The 15475-nt window shown below is 26.3% G+C and overlaps 2 protein-coding genes across 2 annotated transcripts; both read left to right on the top strand.

Annotated features, from left to right (window-relative positions):
- The first annotated feature begins 3804 nt into the window (after window positions 1-3804).
- On the top strand, window positions 3805-6002 carry LOC100797585 (F-box protein At2g26850). Its single transcript, XM_003520443.3, has 5 exons — window positions 3805-4257; window positions 4380-4441; window positions 4785-4960; window positions 5355-5429; window positions 5809-6002. Exons 1-5 carry the CDS (start codon window positions 3838-3840, stop codon window positions 6000-6002), a joined length of 927 nt encoding a protein of 308 aa, XP_003520491.1. The 5' UTR covers window positions 3805-3837.
- A 6019-nt stretch (window positions 6003-12021) lies between these two features.
- On the top strand, window positions 12022-14935 carry LOC100797044 (F-box protein At2g32560). Its single transcript, XM_003520442.4, has 5 exons — window positions 12022-12531; window positions 12609-12670; window positions 12836-13008; window positions 13991-14065; window positions 14742-14935. The coding sequence occupies exons 1-5, from the start codon at window positions 12112-12114 to the stop codon at window positions 14933-14935; spliced, it is 924 nt and encodes a 307-aa protein (XP_003520490.3). The 5' UTR covers window positions 12022-12111.
- The last annotated feature ends 540 nt before the right edge of the window (window positions 14936-15475 follow it).

Here is a 15475-nt window from a genome sequence, read left to right as displayed (position 1 = left end):
TGTGGCTAATTTTTTCCTTATTATTTTACAGATAATGTTTTGTTAATTTTGATGTTTAAATAATTATTTAATTATTAATATTCAACTTTATTATGCTCCAGCATTATGTTTCATTTTATGCCTATGTTGCAAATAAAAAAAAGGTATACCTAATCGGTTAACAAATGACCGGTGCATATGCACGCGTTACAATCATGAACACAAATTACATATTATTGGTCTTCCTGCATTTTTATTTACATAGTATATCTTTTACTTTCTGTATATTTTAATTATTTCTCTTTATATTTATGAGTGAAAATAAATTATCCTCATAATTTCCTATTTTATTGTAATTGAACTAATTGAGTGACCCATGCGTACGCACGGGTTACAGATAAACATCAAGAAATATATTGTCCTTGCAAGTAACTAAAATTTAATCCAAATACGCTTAGCTTAAAATATGACATGTCACACATAGGAATAGGCAAATAGACGCCTCGGCATGATCATCATGTAAGTAACAAGAAAAATACGTCTCTTGACAAAAAAATAATACAAGAGCAAAACACAAGCAACGGTTTAATTTGCAATTCCTTTTCAACAACTTTGATCTTATCGTCTCTCTGTAGAGATATTCTTGGATGGGCATAAATCTAACATCTTATCCTTACACATAACCAATGAAAAATTAACAAGTAATAAAATATAAATTTTTATTATTATTTATTAGAATTAATTTAGCTAATTCATTTTAATAAAAAAATGATATAATTTGTTTCCTTAAATAAAAATTTGATCTTATGAAGATATATTAAATATTTAGATAATAAAAATTTGAATTTCTCTTGTTATCTTTTATTTATGTGAAATAAAATACGTAACTAACTAACAAAATGAGAAATCTCATAAATATATTTTATATAAATTTATTATTATTATTATTATTATTATTATTATTATTATTATTGTTGTTATTATTATTATTATTATTATTATTATTATAGGTTGTTAAATTTTAAAAAAATGCTGATTTTAAATTTGATTTTTTAATCAAACAAACTTTAAAAAATTTCACAATCTAACTTGTTAAAAATTAGCCTAGAACGCAGTAAATAAAATATAGAATAATCATTTTATATGTTTTTCTAAAATATTTATATGTATTTTAAAATTTGTATATAAATATATTTTAAAATATATGCATAATAATCTATTTGATATATTATATATATAATATAGTTTAGATAATATATTTAAAATATATTAGAGAAATAAAGAACCAAAAAAGTTGCATAAGAGAAATGGATGGGTCAAATTGCCACCTAAAAAATCAAGAGATTTAGTTTTAAAAAAAGTTCAAAAGAGAAATGGATAGGTCGGATTCCTTCTGTTTTACTTTAAAAAATTAAATATATTTAAAAATACATATAAATATATTAACAATAATATAATTGGCTTTAGATGAATACCTTGCGTACATGTAATTTAATTGGCTTTTCCACAGAGACATCGATCGTGGAGTTCAAGCAATTAATACTCTGTTAGATCTATATATAACGAGACCAATAAATTTACCCAGAAATGGTGAACAATGTCAAGAACCAAAAGGATGCTTTGGAGGAATTAGAAAGCTTCAGCATGACGAGGAGATCCAAAGATGGGAGAACTTTTTGCCACGGTTTTCTGTATATATATATATATATATATATATATATATATATAGTGTAGAATCTGAGTTTTATAACATCTTATGACTCCTCTTATGAGAAGAATGCAAGATAATAAATTACACTGATAATCATCGATTAAAAAATTAACGATTACAATTGTAACTAATTATAAAGTTTGTTATAATATACTTTTCTCATGATTCAATTTTTAATCAATGATTATGAACGAACTATTATTTTAAACTACAATAAAACTCAGCAATACCTTCCAATAACACAAGCATTTATTTTACATAAAATTATTTTAAAACTAACAATTTAGCATCGACCAAAACCCACGCTAATTTGAAACTAATGTTATCATTGCATTAGTAGCAATAATTTGAAAGATCTTAAATATTTGAATACATTATTAAGATCTTAAATAGTTAAACATATACATAGAAAGATTAAAATATACAAACAAAGAAAGATTAAAATAGTTCTTCCCCTTCATGTTTTAGCAAATATTTATACGGGTTTGAGTTGAGTTTTTCGACAACAAAAGAAGAACCTACCACATAGGTCAATTACTTTGTTCTTTTTTCTTCTTTTCATTTGACCTAAGCTACGCCATTCATCCCCATCCTTTCTACTTTCTACTTAAAGTGGCAATATCAAAATTAATGGCGAACGTATAAACAAGAGATTGAAGTTATGGGGACAATTTGTATTGGGGTGGTGGTTTGAGTGGTATGATAAATAGAATTGGCCTCAAGATGGTGCTACATTACTCAGCCTCAAACCAATGTTACGTTGAGTCATCTCTAGATGGTCACTATAGGTATCTACTTATCCTCAACTTTGTCTGATGCTATGTGAAGTGTCACTTTTTTTTTTACTAAATAATGACGTTAATGTCGACTTAACCTCGCTTTTGATCGACAACTCTAAAATACCAAATTCTTGTTGAGTAATGTCACAACTAGATCACAAGTTACAACAAGACAATGAAAAAAATATACTATATATATATCAAGTCTTCAGTAAGGTTTATTTAGGACAAAATTAGAAGAAAAAAAACCCTTCTAAAAATCAATGCTCTACAAAAATCAAATTTGGTTGGAGAGTTGATTACAGATAGAAAAAGTGTTAACATCCTACGACATATGTCCTATAAGGACTCTAGTTAAACGTTCAAAATTTAGACAACTTTTAAAAATATTTATTTTACCACTCAAATAAAAAATAAGATTATTTCTTTATGTTTAAATTATTAGTATTTTTAACAATTTCATTATAAAAAATATAATTATTTTACTTGTATACTTGAGTCTACAATTGGACAAGGACAAAAAACTTAGTTAATTTGGAGGTTAAAGAGTTAATTCTTTGAATTAATTACATTATGTTGATGTATGTTTAAAGTCCCTTGTTAAAATTGCATTCAAAATTTGCCAGGTTCGAGCATTGGCTTGGATACCTTGTAGACACGAATGATATTTGGCATTTGGTGAGGGTGAGCTGTAAATCAAGACACCATCAGTCTCTTTAATCCAAACGACAAATTGAAAAATAGGTTGTGTTTAATCTTGCATTCCATTTTTTTTTATAGCATGTATAATATTATATAATATTGGAAGAAATAATTTTACTCGAATCAAATAAGATTATTAATATGAATTGTATAACTCTTTTTTTAAGTATTTAACAAAATAATACTTAATATTCAAACTCAATTTCAAATTCAGTTGAAATAATTTCACATTATTAATTGAGCTCTACACTATGCACGACCACACAATGTTATAAATCTATAAATAAACCACATAAAGAAATATTTTTGTCCCTCGCAAGTAACTAAATTTCAATCCGAATATAACGTTTGGCTTAAAATATGATATACCACACAAAGGAATAGCCGGCCCAGCCGGCATGGTGAATGAGAAACATACATAGATCATCACGTAAGCAACTAGGAAAATGTCCCTTTAATATCTAACAACTGACAACAAATTAATCATTATAATAGTACATCATAGGATAACACAAGCAAATTAAAGGTTTCCAATTCCTTTTCAAGAACTTTTATATCTTATCTTCTCCTTTCATTCATATATACCTCTAATTAGGGTACTTAGGGAAGTACCCTAGCTTACCTACTTCTGTATCTAATATTCACCCTTCTTTTTGAACATACCATATGTCTCTCTTGAATTTGCCAGAACCCATATTGGATTGCATTCTAAAGCTCCTTTCACCAATGGAACTCGTTAGCATGTCTGAAGTGTGTACTTGTTTGAGGGATAGATGTCGAAGTGATCCTTTGTGGGAAGTCCACATAAAGAAGAAATGGGGTGGAGTCATTGGTGATGTTGCTTACAAGGAGTGGCATTGGCATATCACAACAACTAAGGAGAAAGGAATTAACCAACTGCATCAACAGCACAATATTCAGAATGGATCATTAGGGCCTTTCAGTGGTACTTGGCCTATGTTATATCTCAGGTCTTATTTAGAAGATTGTAGCCATCTTAATACCTCATTGGCAAATAGTTTTATGATGGCTTTGTATTTCTCTCTAGAGAATGGCAAGTTCTGGTTTCCAGCTCAAATCTACAGGGTGAAGTATCCTTTCTAATTAATTAATTAGCTCATGAGTTATATTTTTCAATTTTCAGTTTTTCACCAAGAAATTTTTTATTTATATGAAGTGAGATCTCTTATATATGCTTCTTCTCTCAGGGACTACTGGTTCGAGATGCCTTAGTAAGATATGATTCCAAAACAGATAAGTTTCAAGCAAGGTAAGGAGAGGGAAATATTTATTAAGGTTAATTTTTTTAACCTGAGGTTAAGAAATGAAAATATTACTATAAATTATGAAATAAAAAAAAGTAAAATGTATCAAATTTCTTTTATAAATTAAAATCAACTTTTGTTTTTTTTTTTAAATTAAACATGAAAATTTTATAAAATTTTAAGTGCATAAGTCCATTTTAATTTTAATTTATGATAGAAATTTAATACTATATATCTTATTTTTTATTTTCTATTCTATAAGTGTATATTGAGAAATTAATTTATTCATGATGTTAATTTAAGTATGACATATATATACCTCATGATATAAAGCACAAGTTTTTGTAGACAACAAAATGGAGGTTGGCAAGTAATGGGAAATAACATCCAATGGGATATCCTGAGAGCTCCACCAGTAGATACCCCTCCATGGAATCTACACGTGTCTGATTGCTTACAAGACTTAAAACCAGAGGATCATATTGAGATCCAACGTAAGCCAAGAAGAGAAAGTACACCATATGGTAGGTTTCTTGCCATATTGCCTTCTTGTTGTCAAATTTTAATTATGTATATATAGGATATTTTGGAAAGCATATCAAGTTTTTGTACAGTATATATAATCTTTTGTTAATTGCATGTTTACTTTCTACTATATATATTACAATTTCATACTGAATTTTAATAGAACTAAAAATTATAAATATATTGCTTTAAGATATGGCCATGGTTTTGGTTTGGTTAATTGATGAATATATAGTTAGACTGTAATGTAATGTGTAGTTATATCTGTAATATACTAAGGTAATATTAATTTGTCTAACTTATTTTAGAATTTTCTTTTCTTTCAAAAATAAAGTTAGGTTAAACAAATATAATTTTTTTAAAAATAGTAGTGTCTAAATGAATGAGTTGCAGATTGGTGGTATGCTGTTATTGGTCACATGGAATCATGTAATGAAAATCAGAACTTCTGCCGCTGTCGATACTCTGGTGAGAAATCTTTTTGTATTATTTGGGTTGTGTCACATTATCTTGTTCAACAGAATGCTTGATTTTTTTTTATTCCAATTAACTATGAAACTACCCATGTTGTAGGCAATAGATAATGTACTCTGCTATTTGTGGTTTTGGAAGCTGAATAACTCCATAATGACATGTTAATTGGAGTGTTTTAGATATAAAATCAGTCATGTCCCTTTAAGTAATTGGGTCATGATAATATAGTCTTATATTATAAGCTATAACTGATTTCTGAACTCCATCTTCAAATTAAATTAGAACAGTTGTTATTCGAATTAATTAAATTCTTTGGATGAATACTTAATTTATAATTATTTAAATATTAATTTGTTTGATCTTGACATGTCAGAGACATTAATCGTGGAGTTTAAGCAATATTCTCATGGATCAAGCATGAGACGAGTAAAGTTACCCAGAAATGGAGAACAATTTGAAGAACCAACACGATGCTATGGAGGAATTAGAAAGCTTCACAGTGACGAGGAGATACAAAGATGGGAGAAGCTCTTGCCACCACATCAAACTCCTGTATATATAGCTTGACCCACATAAAATACAAAAAAATAACTATTGATTAGAAAATCAATATCAAAATTGTGACTAATTTTAAAGATTGTTATAATATACTTAATTTTTATCATGATTCCTATTGTTAATTTTTAATCAATGATTATGAGTGAATTACGTTATTTAAACTATAACTACATACTTTAGAGGAGACATATATCCCTAAACAAAGAGGAACTACTCCATCCTTGTTTAGGTGAGCTTTACCATATGCAATACTATAGTATACTACTATATACACGTATAGATAGGCGAAGAGAATATAACAGTACATGAAGAAAGGAGAATTACACGGTATTGTGATAAAATTAAATAATATAATTTTCATGATTTCACATTAAAAATATATTGAATACAGAAAGATTTTAAATTTTAATATCAATGCAAAAAAAAAAAACAAAAAAAACTAAGGACTAAAAAAATATTTCCATTACTCACCTTATACAGGCGGCGCGTATTCGTCGGATCAGAGGAATAGCACGAGGAGTCCGTTTCCTGGCATAACTACATTTGTTGTTTGTTGTTCAGGTAAATCAAAATTTTCGATCTTAATATAGAGTATATATATAAAATTAACATGCAAGCTCATAGATAATATAAAAGAAAGTTGACTCAATTTGTTTGATGAAATGGGTTCTTAAAAATATTATATATATATTTTTATCAGTCCTTAAGAATATTATGTAATTAATAAAAGATTATTTGATGTTTAAATCTTGTTCAAAATATTTAATATATTCACATGTATAGTATTGCTTAACAATATGTTATTATTTATATTATATTAAAATTAGTAATAACTTAATTAACTTATTTTCACCGTAAAATTAGTTTTAATAATTTCATATATAAAAATTATATTGATTAAAATTTATATCTATATATAATTTATAAACATATTAAAATTAATTATTTTAATTAAATAAATTAAGTTTTACATTGAAATTGTATAAACATATTTTAATAATTTAATGAAATAAAAATTCTGTTAATTAATTTTTAAGATATGACTTATGAGTTGAGATATAATATCGAAGTATTGAAATTGAAGAACCACGTTTTAATTTGTCGGATACAACACCTGTAAATGAACAGTTCTAGCAACATGGAGAAAATAGAAAATACAATGTGAAGATATATGTTAAGTTTCAACAAAGTGTCGATGTTCGTATATCAACTGCGGATAGTTTTATTATAAATTATTGTCTTTGTTTGATCCAATTCATCATAGTCTTTTAATTTACATCATGGGTGATAGAGGCAATGTTGCAAAAATTAATTTGGTTCGTAGTAAATGTCTCTACTTATGTGGTGGGTCAATTTTGGAATGGTTTGGGGGTACAATAGGGTCTGCAACAATGTGTGTTTAAAGGTTAGAGGTAGAGTACACAATATTTATATGTTGCAGTCCTAAAAAAACACTTTTAACACCCGGTTAAAAAAATCTTTAACATCCGTTTTAAATCGATGTTAAAGCGAACATCATTGAAATGAACTAATGTTCATGTGCTCAAATTCTTGATTTAACCGAGTCTATTGTCGTAATAGACACATGCCAATAATTATTTTAATTTGTAACATACCTATTTTGAAAAAATGTTTATAAAAATTACATGAATGATATATGCAGTTGATGTAGTGAGCTGTTAATCAGTCTCTTTATCCTAACGAGCCCCCAAACTTTTCACAATTTATATATAATTATTTATATGTTAATTTCTTTTAATAAAAATTATAATATTTTTAAATTATATATATTAAAAATTATCTATATTTTAATAAATAGTTTTCAACAAAACTTTAATTTCTGTATTAATTTTAAACTATTTAAAGTTATTTATTAATTATTAATAATTTTAGTCATTGAATGAAGATATAGTAACACTATAATTGAAAATGATCTTTAGCTATTATTATTATTATTATCATTATAGATAATTTACGTTAATATTACATTTTAATTTTTTGCTTTTAATAACATTAGAACTTGTGGGTAATTTTACAAATCAATAATACTTTTAATACATGAACTTTTCCATTAGATAATTGTATTTTTATAACATTTTTTTTCCATTTTCCAAACTTATTTTTAAGACTTTTATATTCTCATTTTGTATAGGAAAGTTTATACAATATAATTAACTTGCAATTTTTTCTTGTTTGCAGATTTTTCTTGCAATATTTTAATGCAATTTTGTTTATATAAATTTTATGATTTCTTACGAATTTTTTCTTCAAATTTTGCTATAATTATGACAAAAATATGATTAATTTTTTTAAAAAATCCATTGAAATTTTGAAATGCTTTCTCTGTATTCTTCCACCAATTTTGTTTTGTATAAAATATCTTAATTTTTCTTGCAGGAGTTTTTCAAAAATAATTTAAACATAAAATTCTCTATTTTTTAATTTAGTAGCATACAAGGTTATAAAAGTCATAAAAGACTGAAGAGTGATATTAATAGAGTAAAATAAGATATACAAATATCATAAAAACAACTAATTAAAAATAATTAATATTATATAAAATCATTAATAAGTTAAAATTACCCATAACAGATAATATTATAAAAATTGGCAAATTTGTAGAAGTGGGATAATTTTTTAAGAAAATTACAGGAATGGATAGATTTTTTGAAAAGATTACTGGTAATTGTGTTTTAAAACACGACATCATATAAAGATGTTGTTTTTTAAAATACGACTTTAGAACATCGTAATTTAAAAAAAAAAAAGAAAAAAAAAGTATTTGAAGTCTTGATCTAAAACACGGCTTCAGTATTTTTTTTAAAAAAATATAAAATGTTTGAAGTTATGATTCAAAACACGACTTTATTATTTTTTTTTTAATTACAGTTTTAAAGTTGTGTTTTAATACACGACTTAGCCATAAGGTGTAATATTTTCAAAATCTATTAATGTAATTTCTTAAAAAAATTACCTTACTCATGTAAATTTGCTAAAAAAATTGTTACATTTAACTTATATATTATAAATTTAACTATTTTATCCCCTCCAAAATTGTTGGTCAAGCTCCCCACGGTTGAGGACAACATTGATTAAAAAAAAATAGGTTGGGTTCAATCTTGTGCAGTCCATATTCGTATATAAAAACAAAGAAATATTTTGTCCCTCTCAAGAAACTCAAATTTAATCTGAACTTACCTTTAAATGCGAAACATGCACCACATAGGAATAGCCGACCCGGCATGGTAACTGAGAAACATTTAAATGCTTCGAAACATGCAAATTAAATGCTTTTGCATTTCCTTTTCAAGAACTTTGATCTTATCCCTCTATCTATCTATGTATCTATATATATAAAAGCTAAATATGTAGAGATGAATTATATTCTTCTCTTTAAATGGTGAATTTGGCTCAAACAGTTTTTTTATTTGAGTATAAAATATATTAATGTAAAAGCTAAATAATTGTTACTCAGTCATTGGGTTAGTTTAGTATGAAAAAGATAGATCCAATAACCTTACCAATTTTAAATTAATTTTACTTAAATTGTTGGATTCACCCATCATCATGTCAATTCGATCTGAAGAACACCTTTGATAGCACCTAGTGATAGAAAGAGGAAAAAAAGTAATATATATATATATATATATATATATATATATATATATATATATATTTATATTTTGTTCTCTTATTATTTAATTTCAATTGAATTCTATTTTCTTTATCAAAATTTTCTTATGAGTAAATAATCATTTTTATTCCTGAATGTATAGAGCATTGACAAATTTATTTTTAAAAGATAAAAATTCAAATTTTAGTCATCGAAAGTGAAAAAAAAAATGCGATAAATTCATCTGTTCGTTAACTTCCGTCCTGAAAGAGTTTAAGTAACACATTCAAGGACGAATTAGCGCTCTATACATTCAGAGATAAAAATAACTATTTATCCAAAATATAATGTAATCTTCGTTTTTCTCCTTTTTTTTTAATCATTACAAGCATAACATTACAATAAACATTTAAAAAAATAAAAAAATAAATAAAAGTTAGAACAAACATAGGAATAAGCACAATATGTCTATTGTTTTAAAATTTATATTATGACAATATTAGGTAATGACAAAATCAAGTTGAATTTCTTTTTTTTTAAGGATTAACTTAATGATTATGTATTTTTATTTGAGTATCATATTTTAGGTAAGATACTGTCACATTAGAGATTTTTTTTTACGTGAAATTTAATTTGCTTTCCTGACAAGCAATATCCTCTTAGATCTACAATGAGATGAGAAAGGCTACTAAAAAATGGGGAACAATGTGAAGAACCAACAGGGTGCTATGGAGGAAATAGAAAGCTTCACAATGAGGAGATGCAAAGGTGGGAGAAACTCTTGATGTTAGAAAATGGGATATGCGAACTTAGATTATTATGATAAATACCATACATGAACTTGTACGTCAGGAATATAAAAAGAAAGACTAAAGCGTTTCCGTGTTCTTGGATGACATATTATTTGAAGAAGAAAAAATTCAACTTTATAAACTTTCAAGTCTTTATGCACAAATCTCTCTTGATATTCGCAAATGATGATATGTTAAAAAAAAATTGATGCATATAACTTTGAGGACCATAATCCTTTTATACTAGTTAAGTACTCTTTCATGAAATATTTTATCTTTTTAAATATTATTTTATTCACGAAGAGTTATAATTATTAATTTTTTTTTATTTCGTTCATCATAATAATAAAAATAAAACTTATGATATCTTCACATTATACTTAGTTTACACCAAATGAGAGACATTGTATATGCCAAATAAATTTATTCTTATAAAATTATTTTGATAGGAACTAACAATCTCTGATGTCATATTAAATTTTATAGTACAGCAAAAACATTCGAAAAGTCTCCTTAAAAAATAGTTTATAAAGGAATGGTCTATCCAACTATATAAACACTTATCATGTTCATGAATTATCCGATGTGGGACTATTCTTAACACTTCCAATAAAAAAAATTGAAAAAAACTCAATTTTTTTTAATAGAGTTTAGGTTCTGATTTTTAATAAAAAAAATATTATCTTAAAATTTTAATATATTAAAACTTTTATTTTAATCCACCAGTGGAGAATGTTGAAATCTACTGTAAAAATGAAAAAAGTCGACTTGAGGTTGTTTTTGACGTAACCTGGGGAATCTGATTTCCTGGTTTCCTATTCAACTTTTCCTAGATAGACACAGAAACAAATAGATATTTTATACGTTTTGATATGTTAAGTGAAAAAAAAAACTTTTTACTTATTTTTTAATATATATATATATATATATATATAAATAACATACACAAGTGGAAAACAATATATTCTGCCACTCATTTTAAATTAATTATATGAGAATCAATGTTAAAAAAATGTGAGATAACATTTTCATAAATGAAAGACAATTTTTTTTAAGTCAGTTATAATTACATTGAATTGAATGTGAGATAACACAAAATTTAAATATTTATTAAGAATCATAAATATATTTTAGTCTAATTTTAACTGATATAAAAAGTATTTTCATCGTTAAAACTTTAACCTATGTTGGAGGTTATCATTGTTTATAACTATTAGTTTCATGTGTATAGATATTGGTGAATTTTTTATGTTGTTACTTTTTAAAATTTTATTTAATTTCTAATTGTAAGGTTATTTTTTTGAGTTGTACAGTGAAGTTTATTTAATTTGTTCTTCTCAAGTAACTAAAATTGAATCTGAATATATAATATATAACTCTTAGCTTAAAATACGACATGCCACACATAGGAAATATATAGCCGGCACGGTATGGTCAGATAGAAACAATATTTGACATAGATCATCACGTAAGCAACGAGAAAAAATGTCTCTTTAGTGACAATTGACAACAAATAATAATAATACTTGAGGAAAACAAAAGTAAGACCATAACTTTAAATGCTTCGATAACAAGCAAATAATTAAAGGTTTCCACAATTCCTTTTCCAGAACTTTGACCTTATCTTCTCCTTTCATTCATATATCTAATAGAAGCACAAAAAGAGTAGTACCCTAGCTACTATCTAATATTCACCCTTCTTTGACCATACCACATGTCTCTCTTGAATTTGCCATATCCCATATTGGATTGCATTCTAAAGCTTCTTTCACCAATGGATCTCACTAGGATGTCTGAAGTGTGTACTTTTTTAAGGGATAGATGTCGAAGTGATCCTTTGTGGGAACTCCACATGAAGCAAAAATGGGGTGGAGTCATTGGTGATGTTGCTTACAAGGAGTGGCTATGGCACATCACAACACCAAAGGAGAAAGGAATTAACCAATTGAATCAACCCAACAATCAAAATGGATCAATGGGACCTTTCAGTGGTACTTGGCCTATGTTATACCTCAGGTCATATCTTGAAGATTGTAGTTATCTTAATTCCTCATCATTGGCAAATAGCTTCATGATGGCTTTGTATTTCTCTCTAGAGAATGGCAATTTCTGGTTTCCAGCTCAAATCTACAGGGTACACCCTTTCTAATTAGTTCATGGGTTATGTTTTTCCATTAATAAATTCTTATTATGAAACGTTTTTTATTTCAGGGATTGTATTTTCGTGACGCCTTAGTTAGATATGATTCCAAAACTGATAACTTTCAAGCAAGGTAAAGGCAGAAGGAGAGAGAAATATCTTAATTCAAAATACTGAATAATTGTTTCTCGAGTAAATGAGATGATTTAATAAAATAAAAAAATTTAACATGAGTGACTTTATATATAAGTTAATTTGCGTATGATACCTTATGATATAATGAACTATTTTATTGTAGACAACAAAATGCAGGCTGGAAAATAATGGGGAACAACATCCAATGGGATAAGCTGAGAGCTCCCCCAGTTGATACCCTTCCATCTGTTAGATACGTCTCTGATTGCTTACAAGACTTAAAACCAGGAGATCATATTGAGCTCCAATGGAAGTCAAGTAGAGATATTCCTTATGGTTGGTTTATGTACAATATATACTATATATCATAATTTGGATTGTATGAGGTACAATATTTATAAAAAAAGATAAATTAACTTGATATCATATTTTAATTTAAAATTTTAAAATCTATATTTATAGATTTTATCTTTAGGTGTTTAAATTTTTTATTTTTATAGATGTAACTTTACATTTATATTTTAATGATATGTTTTTTAAAAATTTAATGAGATTAATTATCTTAACTTTATAAAATTGACTGATAATATAATAATTTTTCTTACTTATATATTTTATTTTGATATTATATCTCTAATTAATATGAAATTTGAAATTTTCTGTTTAATCATGTCACTGAGTTGGTTTGAGTTAAGAAAAAGTTAAATTTGAGGCAAACCAATTATAATTATTTTGCTTAAATCCAATGAATATCCTTGATAGCACCTAGTTATAAAAAGTGGAAAAAGTTTAGATACAGTGGGGCAATATGATGTAATAAAAAATAATAAAATATTCAGAATGAAGATGTGTCTATCAATAATTAAAATGATTGAATAACTTTAAATTTTAAAATTCTTATCTTTAGAATAGGTTGTTTGGATAATTATATGTTATAAATGTAAAATATTTATTGATTTTATGCTGAAAAACTTTGATTAATCACTTTTAATAATATCTTTTTTTTAATCAATTTTTTCATTACAATTAAGATTAACTTAAAGTAAATACTTTATTTAAGAAAATCAAGCTGAGTTCTATTTGAACCAAATACTTAATTTTGTTACTCTTTACAATAACTTTCATGTTATAAAAGAAATTGACCAAACATTATCCCAAATTAAACATGACTCCATTGCAATTACGTACTTTTCTCTTCGGTATACATATCATTATTTATATTCTTCTCTTATTATTTAATGTCAATTGAATTTTATTCTCTCCAGCCACCAAGTTTTATCAATTACTATTACGTAATGCCTATATGAATGGGTTGCAGATTGGTGGTATGCTGTTATTGGTCACATGGAATCATGTAATGAAAACGAAAACTTCTGCCGCTGTCGTTACTCTGGTGAGAAATCTCTTTTGCACCATTTTACTAGCATGTGTCACTGTTATCGTGTTCAACTGAATGCTTAATTTGATGATTCAAATTCGGATAATTATTCTTTCCATTTAACCATGAAAATAACCCATGTTCTTGACCACAATTAATTTACTCTGCCATATGTGGATCTGGAAGCTGAATTATAACTCCATAATGACAATACTTATTGCTTCTAAAATTGTGTCTATCTTTTATTTTAATCATATTACTAATGTAACGTAAGGAGGTCTGATTTTTTGTGATGATTAATTTTTATTAAAAAAAACTAGCTGATCAATGTTAATAGAATCTCTTCTATAAATCACTTTTTATTTTATTACAAGACTCAAACCTAAATTTTTATTTGTGGAATCTTGAGTCTAATTTCATTTAGATAAAAAATATGTTGGTCAATCTTGTATGACTTTAGCATGTTAGTTTGGAAACCTGGAAATTTAACCCTAGTAACATGGCATGTTAATTGGAGTGTGTTAGATATAAAATCAACCATGTCCTTTTTAAAATTGGTTCACCGCAATATAAACCTATAGCTGATTTGTGCATTCCCTTTCCAAATTAAATCAGAACAGTTTCTATTCTAATTAGTTAAATTCTTTTGATGAATACCTGTTGCATATAATTTAATTTGCTTTCCTGACAGAGACACTGATCGTGGAGTTCGAGCAATACCCTCTTGGATCTAGAATGAGACGAGTAAAGCTGCTAAAAAATGGGGATCAATGTGAAGAATCAACTGGATGCTATGGAGGAATTAGAAAGCTTTATAGTGAGGAGGAGATTCAAAGATGGGAGAATATCTTGTCACGGGGCATGGCCGGAACAAGAGTAAAATAACTAAAACTTAAACTTTAGATTTATTAATATTTGTTATTAGTTTTTTAAAGTAAAAAAGTTACACATATTAAATAAAATGTCTCATATATTATACTTTTCTTTGAAGTAAACAAAGTTTTTATCAATTTCTGTTTTAGGTCTAATTTTGTGTTGGACCTAATTATCAATCATCTTTTGGTTACCAAGAATGCATGATAAATTGCATCATTAAATATTGATGGGTAAATTCTGACCGCTAAAATTATAATGATTTAAATATATTTTTATTCTTTTAAATTTTGTGATTAGTCTTTTTAACTTCTCCAAAAATAGAATTTACTTCTTTAAGTTCATCAAATTCACGAAATATTTTTTTAATTCTCCTCACTGATTTTTTAATGTTTAGAGGCATAATTTGTGGTAGTATTTTACTGCATAGGAACAAAGAAAAACTATTTTGCGAATTTGAGTGGCTAAAAAAAAAAATTTAGGCTAATTTGTGATTTTAGTCCTTTAGTTTTTCAAATCTATGATTTCCTAGATTTTAATTGTAACATTTGA

Source organism: Glycine max, chromosome 3, assembly GCF_000004515.6.
Source record: "Glycine max cultivar Williams 82 chromosome 3, Glycine_max_v4.0, whole genome shotgun sequence".
In the NCBI taxonomy this organism is placed as follows: domain Eukaryota; kingdom Viridiplantae; phylum Streptophyta; class Magnoliopsida; order Fabales; family Fabaceae; genus Glycine; species Glycine max.
This window is presented reverse-complemented; position numbering and strand designations above follow the sequence as displayed.

What these genes read in the sequence shown, in the direction of transcription:
- LOC100797044 (XM_003520442.4), top strand. Translation starts at nt 12,112, where the DNA reads ATGTCTCTCTTGAATTTGCCATATCCCATATTGGATTGCATTCTAAAG. An exon ending in TTCCAGCTCAAATCTACAGG is followed by an intron (nt 12,532 to 12,608) that starts GTACACCCTTTC and finishes TTTTTATTTCAG; the next exon opens with GGATTGTATTTTCGTGACGC. An exon ending in ACTGATAACTTTCAAGCAAG is followed by an intron (nt 12,671 to 12,835) that starts GTAAAGGCAGAA and finishes ATTTTATTGTAG; the next exon opens with ACAACAAAATGCAGGCTGGA.
- LOC100797585 (XM_003520443.3), top strand. Translation starts at nt 3,838, where the DNA reads ATGTCTCTCTTGAATTTGCCAGAACCCATATTGGATTGCATTCTAAAG. An exon ending in TTCCAGCTCAAATCTACAGG is followed by an intron (nt 4,258 to 4,379) that starts GTGAAGTATCCT and finishes TTCTTCTCTCAG; the next exon opens with GGACTACTGGTTCGAGATGC. An exon ending in CTGCCGCTGTCGATACTCTG is followed by an intron (nt 5,430 to 5,808) that starts GTGAGAAATCTT and finishes TTGACATGTCAG; the next exon opens with AGACATTAATCGTGGAGTTT.